This window comes from Brassica oleracea, chromosome C5, assembly GCF_000695525.1.
Source record: "Brassica oleracea var. oleracea cultivar TO1000 chromosome C5, BOL, whole genome shotgun sequence".
NCBI lineage: Eukaryota > Viridiplantae > Streptophyta > Magnoliopsida > Brassicales > Brassicaceae > Brassica > Brassica oleracea.
This window is the reverse complement of record NC_027752.1, coordinates 35,556,590-35,568,232: the sequence shown is the minus strand read 5'-3', so window position 1 is coordinate 35,568,232 and position 11,643 is coordinate 35,556,590. Positions and strand designations below refer to the sequence as shown.

The window sequence follows — 11,643 nt, the reverse complement described above, 5'->3', positions numbered from 1 at the left end:
CTTATGTAAAACCATCACATTAAATATATATTCATATGCGCGTAAATATTGTGGATGTTAATCATCCATGTCTGGTTTGGTAGGAGCACAAGATTTGACAGACGAGGATACACGCAGTGGTGGTTGTTGCCTTTGTGGTTGGGGGAAGTGTGGTTGGGTGATACATCGATTGGTGAAGCTTGGATTGGTGATATGTGGTTGTTGGTAGAGATGTGGTTAGGGTCAGTGTTCATATGGTCAGAATCAGGATTGAGCGCGTTTACATAATGAAGTTTGGTCACAGCTGCGAGACTCCTCCTTCCATGAAAGTAATGTTTGTGAAGCGCAGCAGATGAGATTTCATATTAGTTTCTCCCTTCATGGAAGATTCAAAAGATCCCATTTTTTCATGAGAAGAAATTCATTCCTAGCTTTTTTTTGTCTTGGTCACTGATCTTCTAGATTTTACCTTCATCCATATCATCTAATTCTTAGCCGCTGCGTTCTCTTCTTAGCCATGGAAATGAAATCAATGCTTAAGTTTCACGATTTTGAACAAAAAAATATATAATGAGTAAAGAATGGAGAGAGAAGAGGAGGAAGGCATGTTGTTACTAGCAGAGACGAAAAGAGTAATTGGAGAGAGAAGATACATTGTTTGGGTGTGTTTATGTTAAAGGGTTTTTTAGATATTTCAGAAAAATAAATTACCTGACCAGTTCAAAGTATGCCTAAATGTAAACAAGAAAGAAAAAGTATGGGTTGATAGCACTGTTCTTTTCATTAACGCGCGACTAGCGGCTGCGACGTCAATTCTAAAGAGAAAGAGGGAAGAAAATTGAACGGAATCAGTTTTTAAACGCAGAGGAAAGACGCAGAGGAGAGAGAATGAAGGTAATTGGTCGCTGTTATTTTTGGCGTCAACGGACTTTGCCGAATCCGTGTAGTTTTTGATAGCTGCGTCTCTCCTCCTCCCTCCGAGCAACCATTAAAGATAAAAACAATGAAGAAATTTCAGTCGCTGGTCGCAACGGCCACGAGAATGAAACGAACAGGGCTAATGTAATTTTTTCTTAAAGTCCAGCTCTGTTTATCTTCTTTGTCCATAAGATTTCCTCGACTACGACGGTCATATCTTCCAAGTCGTAACCCTAACGCTTCTGCTCCAGCTGTGATACCGTAACGGTTGTTAATGATGACATTCAATCCCAGAATTCCACTACCTCCTCTTTAATTCAGCCTTACTGCCTTCTACAGTGTCATCCAATCTATATAAATCCACACAAGGTTTCTAGCACTATTTTTTTTGTTTTGTCTTCTCCTTAGCTTAATTCCCTCTGCAACAGTGGTTCTAATAATGACTAATCCTCAGCTACTTTTTTCTCAGCTGAAGGCAGGTCGATGTATCTAGACGGTTGAGACATGAGTTTTACGTTTTTGAAAGGCACGAAATATCAAGAAAGGAGGCTAGCGATGGGAGTCGACATGATTTTATGAAAAGGTACTTTGTAACCCATGAGATTGCCGCTAGATTTAGTTTATTTTTTTAGTATTCAAACAATACAAACATCCTCACATGTGGTTGCTTCTTCTTACGCCGTCTACACTGATTCAGGCTTCCGTTGCGTTCATCGCTCCGAAAAGTTGCGATTTATGAGACTGTGATTGCTCTTTATCATTTGTTTTGTACGGATCAATATATATCTGAAACCAAGCCTCTGAATTATGTGGCTGGATCAAGGATGATTTTGTGGCTGAAGGATTGAAAACAGTCAAGAATAGGGCTCAAGTCGTCAAAGCTTTGGTACGGAGAGGTATCATTTACTTAAAAACTAATTTGAGATCCTCTTGATCGATAAAAGGGCACATGATCATATTCTTTACGTACGCTCTGTCAACGATAATGATTTGGTTTGTAGACATGTATTAATCATTTGTAGCTCTTTCTCTTTTTATATCTCATTTCTAATCTATATTTGATGCAAGAAATTCAAAGGCTACTTAAGTGGGGATATCTGCTAATAATATTTCTACTCAGATCTCACCTTGGTGGTCGTCTGCATTATTTGAATTTCTTTATCCATTCATTACAGAAATATGTTCGAATTCTCGGACATGGGACTTCTCTTTGTTTTTCACTAAAACAAATATGTATGGATGCTTACAAGAACTCATTTTTGCTGTCGCAGCTACTTCTCCATACTGAGTCTGATGATTCTTCTCAGTATCCCAGGTAAGAGGAATAAGAAATATAAATGTTTGAGATAATATGTTGTAAGAAATTTTGGATTCTAAGTTTTTTTCCCTTTTCTCCAGATTGACCTCTCAGCTTTCCTTGCTATCAACTTTGAGTCAAGCTGGTGAATTGACTCTTCAGTCACTTTGCAAAAAAAAAAACCGGTATAGATTCTGCAACACTATACGTTGACTGCAAATATTAGAAATTGAGAAATGAGTAAGTATTTTTTTTTTGAACAGAGAAATCGAGGTTCACGTGTGAGTAGACACAGTGGGGATCACAAAAGAAATATATCCTCAGAGGTTGTTGAGCTCTTGCCTGAGATGAACACCCTATGGATTTACTAGATCAACGTTTCGGGGTCTTGCAGTGTTCCTGCAGCATAACCGTGACGTATCAAGACATGACATGCGCCACGTGGTGGAAGGATGGCCGATAGGTTCTGGACCAAAACAAGACTCTTAAACAAGGAGGCGCTAAATAACTGGGCAAATGACAAAGATATAGCGTATGTCACAGCTGGAATTTACAAGAAAAAGAGCTTGCCGACTTTGTATGTTGATGCAAACCGGGTTGGGAGCGTTGGCTAGACGATTTCCTTTGAACGATTTGAATACCCGTCAGTGTAGACATACTATCGTCATATGGCTTCTTCGTTTCTAGGAAGAGAACAAGAAGTTACTCCGTGGCATCATCTCTGTGAAGATGCGGATGTGCATTGCAAAATTCAAGGAATAACAAGCCAGTAAGTAGCTGCCACGCCAATAACATTGAGAATTTTTTTTTTTTTTTTTTTTTTTTTAACTCCATTTTATTTTTGCTAAAGCCATTACAATTAAAAACCAAAAGTAGCCAAAGCCGCAACATACTGCAAGCTTCTACAAAATCCTATGCTGCAAAAAAGGATAGCCAAGCTGCAAGAACAGAAAGATGGCCAGGAGAAACAACCTGTCTACGAGCCAAAGGGTCCACCCTGAGTCTAATGGTTTGCTGAGTCTCTGCTATAAGAGTGTCTGGAAGCTTCTCCACGGCTGAGTGAATGCGCGTATTTCTCTCCTTCCAGATCAGATACAAAACTGCTTGATGAATGAGTCTGATAATCATAGTCACGTTGCTATCTCTCGCTGGATCTTTCAGCCATCTCAACACCTCCTCAAACCCCCGTGGTGGAAACAGATGCAGCCTAGAAACAAAGAAAGACCAGATCTGGATACTGTGCTCACAATCAAAAAACAAGTGTTGTCGGTTCTCGTCAAACCCCGAACAAAGAACACAGCTCGAACGAACAGACAAGCCCCAGCTTAGAAGCTTGTCTCTAGTAACCATTCTGTCCCTAGCTGCAACCTTGAGAATTGTTGCAGGACGTGCTACTACAAGCATATGAGAAAGTTATTGGCTTCAATCTGACACAACATAGCTACCATTCCCCTGCAACATCTAACATACCTACTTCAACATTTTGCTTTTTCAAATCTCAAATAAATTATATTTTCTTCAGCTTCATATTAAAGAACGAATAGTATTAGTTAACTTTGTACCAAATTACAGACCGGAGTTATGAGGCTAAGTGACCTTCAAAATATATGTATGCATAACACAGAAAATACATGTAACAACATTTTTTAAAAAAAATACGAACACACTAACTTCGTCAGAAATACATATGAAATGAAGACGCGTACAGAAAAAAAACACAATATCAGTTTAATTAGACAACAACTTCCTTTGACCCAATCCACAATCATAAAGCGCAAACCCTTTCTGAGAAATTGAGAATAAATTCAATAGGATAAACCTAGGGGTTGACAATTGGGTTAATCCACCCTGCCCTGCCGAAACCCGCAAATTCCATTGTTATTTAAGTTTCTTTCGGTCCGCAAAAATTTTGGGCCAAAAATTTCAAAGCCCTGTCGACACTGAAAAAGCTATAGTTTTTTTGTGTTTTTTGGGCTTTAAAAATATAAATTAAAATTGAATACATTAATTTTAAAAACAAAATTAATTTGATTCCAAATTTAAATAATCATCCATATATGTTTATAAAATCCAAAATTAAAATAAATGTCTTACCTAATAAACCAAATAAACAATAATATCGAATAGAAATAAAAAAATGTTTCAACTCTGAGTAGTAGAAACAATGGATCGAGATCATGATGTTTTTGTGACATTTTCACCATCATCAGGAGTTACATATATTTAAAAATATTAACTTTTGACATATATATCAATATAAATAAAATTTTAAAAATAACTAGATCGTAAAACATAAATCTTCAAACAAAATATGTGTACAAATCAGTGATTCAACATGTATTGGTCGGAGATAAATTCTATATTTGTTTCATACATGATCACCAATGTTAAAACTAGACTTTGACGCCACTATAGTTATCTGAATTATATATGTGTTTAAGACATTATCACTAATTATATATTTATTTAATATATGAGTACCATTGGTAAATAATTAAATAAATTATGATATAAATTTCAGATTTTCGGATCGGTCTTAACCTAAACGGACTTAAGCCAAAACAGTAAAAGCTCAAATGGGCCAAGTCTTAAAAGCCCAATTTTTTGGGCTTATATAATTAAACCTAGTCTGTTAATTTATAGAGTTGGGTGGACTCGGGCTGCAGATTCGGTCCTAACTGACATGTCTAAAAATATTTGTAATCCATAATGGACATATATGACATGTCTAAAAATATTTGTAATCCATAATGGACATATATGTCCATTTTAAGCATATGACTCGGGTTGCGGACTTATGTCCTAATTAACTCTTTCAAGACAAAATTAAATCAAAATAATGTTTAACAAATATAGATAACAAATTAAAAATACATAAATTCTCTTTTAAGCATGAGCCAGTTACATCTTATCAAACAATATATTCATGTATTTCACCACTGATTTTTAAAAGAAAAATAGTAACACAAAAATAAAAACATGGTATCAAATGTAATACATAATAAGACAAAACAAGAAAAACAAAATGAAATTATACTTTAAAATAAGTATTAGATGAATGCAATCGTTGCTCAAAAAAAAATGAATGCAATCATTATAATGGTCATGTTCGCCACGCTAAATAACTGCATCTAAACAATAAAGATCAAATAATTTAAAAGAAAACAAAATATTTGACACACAACTTACAAAAAAAAATCTCAGTTTTAAATTAACAAATTCATAATGTTTCCGTGAGAAGCAAGGGCAAGCCCTAGTTAACTATAAATAATTGGCTGGTTTGCATTGACATTTACTCAAATGTATATACGCGACGTATTTAACACTCATCATCTTCCATCAATGGATAACAATTTTTCACATTTCTTATCCAGTTTGTTAGTTATACATCAATATATATATATATATATATATAGATTGACGATTAGATTATATTGTTACTATTCTTATTATTATTGTTATTGTTATTATTGATTCAATAGATTTTATATTAGTATGTATATTGTCATTATTCTTGGTTCCTATGGTTATGCAGACCCAAATCCAGAAGTATAACTGAGGGTTTTAGGCCATGATTAACCCCGGCCTTTTAACTGAGGTTCTTAGTTTCGGGTAAGAGATGGTTCTTAGCTTTTAACTAAGAAAAACTAAGAACTGTCTCTTAAATAAGATATATAAGAGACGTCTCTTAGCCGAAAAATGTAAAATAAAATAAAAACAAAAAAATGTCAAATCATGAGTTAAGAACCTCAAATAAGAGACCGGGGTTAATCATGCTCTTAACTATTTGATGAGATAACTATCTTGAAATGGAGCTGATTAAGGTGGTTACTAGGTAGTAATCCACACCCTCTTGCGTAGAGTGAAAAGACCAAAAAAAATTATAACTTTTAATCAATAAATATTAAAATGTAAAAGCTACAGTCACATATCATACATGTTATAGAATAGAAGATGTAAAGTTTGATAAAAAGAGTAGTGAAAAAATACAATTTGGGTTTAGAAATTTAGTGAAATATCTGGGAACCAACAATCTAGTTATGAACAACAAACAATAATAATCCTATTTATACATTTTATTTATTATAGTTTTATTAAATTTTGATTGTTTACCGGAAATATCAAAATTGTAGACAAAACGAATATTCCATCACGAAAAATTAGTCATAATAGTCGCTAACTTTTAGTTTATAATTTAAAAATTTTGGAAAGTATTACAATTAAGGAATCAACAAATACGAAACAATATTAACTATGAGAATCAAATATTAGATATTGAATAACGACTCCCTGTCACCATTTATGTTGATTGCTTAAACACAAAGTCTTGGTGCTTATTTTTTTTTTTTTACAACAACATTCAAATACTAACTAGAATCTCCAGCCGATCTAGCAAGCCAAACTGGTGGAGTTGAATCGACATAAAGCAAAGCTGAAGGAGAACTCCTCGCACCACGTGCAAGCTTATCCGCCAAGGTATTGTGTGCTCTAAGAATATGTCTGATCCGAAAATAGGGGAATAACATCTTACTTCGGTTGAATTCTTCCATGTGTGTAGAAAAGGCAGGCCATTCTTCAGGTGTCGACACCATCTTCACCAGTTGAGAACAATCCGTCGCAAAAACTACATCAGAATATTGGAGGGTCTTCATGCATTCCATTGCCCAGATTAGTGCTTCACATTCAGCATGGAGAGGTGATAAACTTCTACGAAGATTCATCGCCCCCATCATGACCTCTGTTGATCCACTCTTTCTACAAAACCACCCTTGTCCTGTGAACTTATCACCCTCTTTCCAAGCGCCATCAATATAACAAACTCTAGAATCTTCCAGGGCTAGAGACTCCGAATGATGTGCATTTTCAGTATAGGAATTCTCTGTAGGAGCCTTAACGGTTAGCTGTGCCTCTGTCCACATCTTACTTTCCACTTCTGCCAACCTTAAAATCTCCTGTGGATTAGCATCCTTATTGGAATATATCGTATGCAATATAATTAAATATCGTACAATCAGTCAAGAGATCGGCCATTTTAGCTAATTAGACTTGACTTGAATTATAAGAAACATAAAATAACGTTTTAACAATCAATATATGCAGTAGTGGATAGTAACAAAACACTTCGTTAACAAAAAATTATGTTGCATTCACCAAAAACTACGTATCGTCTTTTTAAAAAAAAAATTGTTTGACTTACTACTATACAACAAAACCAACTTCAAATTTTATTTTTTGAAATAATAACAAAATACGAAGAAAACATTTTTTTTTTCAATACTGATTCATCAAAACCATTGAATTTTTTTGAAACAAGTCGAATTAATTTCCAATAAACAGTCCGATCCACCGTAACCGAGAATCCTCATATTAACCCGACTGGTTTGACTGGGCAAATTAATAAGAAATATATTTTTAACCTTTCTATTATTAAAAAATATTTGATTTACTATATAATAAAACCGTAGAAATTTTTATTTTGAAACTAATCAAATTAATTTTCAATAAACAGTCTGGTTCACCCTAACAAAAAAAAAACTATTAACTCGACCGGATTGACTGGTCAAACCGATAAGTTATATATTATATACCCTTCTGTTATGTACATTTTTTTTTTTTAACCAGGTGTTGGCCAACCTTCGGCCAGCCCACCACCTAGGCCCAGCGCCAGCCTTTGCCTGTACCGGTTAGGGCCCTGGGCACGCCTTCCCGTCCTGCGAATCGAACAACTGACCTCCCCAAGGGGCAGATACCACTAGACTATCGAGTCCGGGTTTCTGTTATGTACATGTGAACTTGTAAACGACTCAAACTTCACTTTCATATATAATACGTACATTTATGACTGGTTAATTTAGATATGCATAGCAGAGCATATATATAGCGCATATATTATGTTGGTAATTAACGAAACATATATTAGAAGTTAAGTACCAAGATAAAAGTCATATATGACTTAATGATATACATATATAATACATAGAATAGTCTACCATAAAACCATACAAGATCTTTAGTAGGATGGCAAGATATTTCCATAGAGAGTTTCATTTTATTGGTTGACATATTCCGGTTTGGCTACCAAGACACCTCAAGTTTGAGCAAAGTCTTCCAAAACCTCTACCAACCGGCGAAGCAAGCGTGGTGGTTATGGTATTGCAATACACAACACAGGGGCAAAATCCTTTGAAAGACGCAAAGACAAGATGGTAAATTATATATACATCCCTTGTTAAATATACTTTGGCTAATTGTAGTTACTGTGAGTTGATTTTTTGGTTTTCATTTTGGTAGACCATTGATAATGGAGGGGAAGAGCCTGATATGCTAGCATTTCTTGAGGATGCGCATCGAAGTCGCAAAACCAGTGACATTCGTCACAAAAAAAGTGAAGCGAATTGTGGAGACTGTCAAAGAGCAAATAAATGATCAGCTAACTCAAGGTGGATCAACTGAGACAAACCATCTTAGCCAAGCAGATATCAACAATCTTGTTTTAAAGGTTAAGTTAGTTTGTTTTACTTTTTTCAAAATTTTGTGCTTTCCTTATACATTTCTCATTCTACAGGAAATCCATATCATTAAGGGTCACCGTTTTGGGTTTGGAACACTGCCGGACCCCGGACAAGTACCTCCTTCAGCTTCTTTCATGTCTAATTTGAACCACGAAGAACAACTACGGATTGCAAACGAAAAGATAGCAATAGCTGATGAGAAGATATGCTAGCGCAACGAAGAAGATTGTGACACTAGAGAATGACAAGGCTGAGAAAGATAAGGTTATACAGTTTTTGCAAAACATAGCACACAAGGTTGTCAGCAAATTTCGAGATTTGCTTCATGAAGCTGAAGATGCAACTCAAGAATAAGTCTTATGCTTGTAGTTTTTTGGTTAAAGCTTTAGTAATGAACTCTATTGTAACTTTAAGGCTTGTTTTTAAGCTTTAGCTAAATATTTAGCTAAAACTATTTTAATGTTAAATAATTAAGTAGAATTCAAGTCTAAAATATATTTGATTTTTAAAATTTAAATACAATTTTATAGATTAATAAATTTAATTAATTAATTAATTTTATAAATGGTCAGAATTTCATCAAGAATAAATGATCAAAAATTCGTCAAAATTTTGTCATAACAAACAGATCAATAAGTGGTCGGAAATTCGTAGATTAAATTAGACAATAATACGTCAGGAAGTGGTCAGGAATTTTTGACCGTTTTCCGATGATAATTGTTGACGACTTTTCTGACCATTATTTTAGTCAAGAAAAATTGACCATTTTCTGACCAAAGTGAATTCCTGACGGATCTATTCCGACGACTTTAGGTGGTAGGAATTAGACAAAAAAAAACGTTGTTTTGACCAATTTCCATCGAATAAGGTGGTCAGAAATTGAACTTTTCTTTGTAGTGAAACTAGCCTTTCGTTGTAAAAAAACATATAAGATCTTCTATTATAATATGTAGAATATACATATATAATATGTATTCTACAGTTATTCATATATAAAGTTATAAACCAAACTTCTATTATATTTGCGTACGTATCGTCATGTTTGTATATTCATATACGAAGGTGGTTTCATAGTATAAAATAAAATATATAGTTTTTAAAAAAGTGTAATTATTCTAGGTAATAGAGGGTTTTAAAAAAAACGTGTGAGAAGAGCTTTCATAATAACACCTAATTAATGTATTTTTGAGAGTAAAGTTACTTACTAAAATGCTCTTCAAATAATAAAAATTGGATTTATCGTTGAAAGAAGAGAAATACCCTAGGATAACACTAAAATTTTTTTTGTCACAAATATAGACAAAATGGCCAAAATGTTTCATTAAATAAGTAAATATACAGTTATACCCTTAGGGTTAACTAATTCAAACCTTAGGGCTTACAGTTAAGTGGTGGAGACTTGGGATTGAGGTTTAAAATTTTATAAAATAAAAAATAAATATTCAAATCTTAAAATAAAAATTTGAAAAATAGTTTCAAAAAGTATTTTCAAATTACAAAAAGAAAATTTGAAAAAAATAAATAAAAAAATTATAGAAAATTTTGAATTTGAAAACATATAATCTAAAACTATAAAAAAAAATTACATATCTAAAGTATTTAGGGTATTTTTACCTAATAAATGAAATATTTTGATCATTTTCATCCATAAAATTTATTTTTGTGACAAAAACTTAAAAATGTATATTTAGCATAATTGCCCATGAAAGAAATATGATTTACATTATTATTATTCTTGGGTTATATGTTGACTTTATGTTAGTTACATTTTATCATATGCATGTACTTTTTCAACATGATAATATTCAAGATTATTTGCTACTTTACGTTTGAAAGAAGAGGTATAGTTGAAAAGAAATTAAACGAACCAACCGAAGAAGGAAGAAACTACCTTGGCTTTGTATAAAAACGTGTACTATTATGTTACAGCTATACATCAGGTAGCTTCGAATAAGACCTCAAAATGCAGTTTTTGGTCCTTAAGTAAACAAACCGACCCAAGCAGAACAAAACCAAACACATTTTTGAGTTTTTTATTTTCTTTTAACTAAATTATAACTGTGTTCAAAAAAAAAAAAAAAACTAAATTATAACTAAACCGACCATACACGGACCAGGCTAATTTTAGTTGAACCAAATAAAGTAATAAACCGAATTGAGATTGAACCGATTCCAAAATCTAGACAAAGTTGTCCGCTTCTAAAATTATAAGGATCAAAGGGGTAATTTAGACTTTTAGCATATGAAGAGTTAAATTGCAAATTTTGTAAAGTAGTTGACAAAACGGCAATTATATAACTTTCTGATTTTAACCGGCTTATAAAAGCTTCGTCGCTGAACAAGAACGAACTTCATTATCAGTCATCATGTCCAACAATATCAATCTGCAGAGATCCATGGAAGAGATCGATAGAGCTCAAACTATTCCCGAGAAAATCGCTATAATCCAGGGTTACTTGAAGAAACTCGAAGATGGAAAGAAGGAGAGGGCCGAGTGGAGAAAACAGCTTGAAGAAAAGGCGAATCGTCTTCAAGAACAGAGGAATGCACTCAAAGATCAGAGAAAGGCAATCGAGGACGAGAAGAAACAAATCGAGGATCTGAAGAAATCAGACATGGACGATGATCAGAAGAAAGCAATCGCAGCCCAGTTGAAAGCAGTGGAGGATCGTGAGAAACTACTACAGAGTCAAGAGAATGCAACTGAGGATCAGGTTAAAGAAGTCGAGATACAGAAGAAACATGCGGAAGATGTTGATCCAGCACAAGATGCAGGTTCTTCTTCTTGCTTCTTCTTGCTTTCTCGTCTGTTAATGGTTTCTTAACTTTCTCTTGCTTGCGTTTCTTGATTCGCAGACACCATTCTGCTCTCGACCACACTTCAAAATTTGGTTGACTCTTCCGCTCCGCTCCCACCACCGGCAACGGCTTCGCCGA

General features: G+C 34.0%; 2 protein-coding genes and 1 long non-coding RNA gene across 4 annotated transcripts in view; 2 read left to right on the top strand and 1 right to left on the bottom strand.

Moving 5' to 3' along the window:
* The first annotated feature begins 1,069 nt into the window (after window positions 1-1,069).
* On the top strand, window positions 1,070-2,887 carry LOC106293746. Of its 2 annotated transcripts, none has more exons than XR_001260625.1 (6): window positions 1,070-1,266; window positions 1,367-1,480; window positions 1,595-1,783; window positions 2,169-2,212; window positions 2,296-2,379; window positions 2,458-2,887. It is a non-coding gene; the product is annotated as an uncharacterized LOC106293746 (long non-coding RNA). The 2 variants fall into 2 exon arrangements; XR_001260624.1 differs by having other exon boundaries at window positions 1,595-1,793.
* A 219-nt stretch (window positions 2,888-3,106) lies between these two features.
* Window positions 3,107-3,544, bottom strand: LOC106345131. Its single transcript, XM_013784387.1, has one exon. It carries the CDS (start codon window positions 3,542-3,544, stop codon window positions 3,107-3,109), a length of 438 nt encoding a protein of 145 aa, XP_013639841.1.
* A 7,528-nt stretch (window positions 3,545-11,072) lies between these two features.
* The window catches only part of LOC106345130 (stress response protein NST1-like), a 5,414-nt gene continuing 4,843 nt past the window's right edge, over window positions 11,073-11,643 (top strand). Inside the window, exons 1-2 of the mRNA XM_013784386.1 lie at window positions 11,073-11,481; window positions 11,563-11,627. Coding sequence (XP_013639840.1) covers window positions 11,073-11,481; window positions 11,563-11,627 — 474 coding nt within the window. The remainder of the gene's footprint in view (window positions 11,482-11,562; window positions 11,628-11,643) is intronic.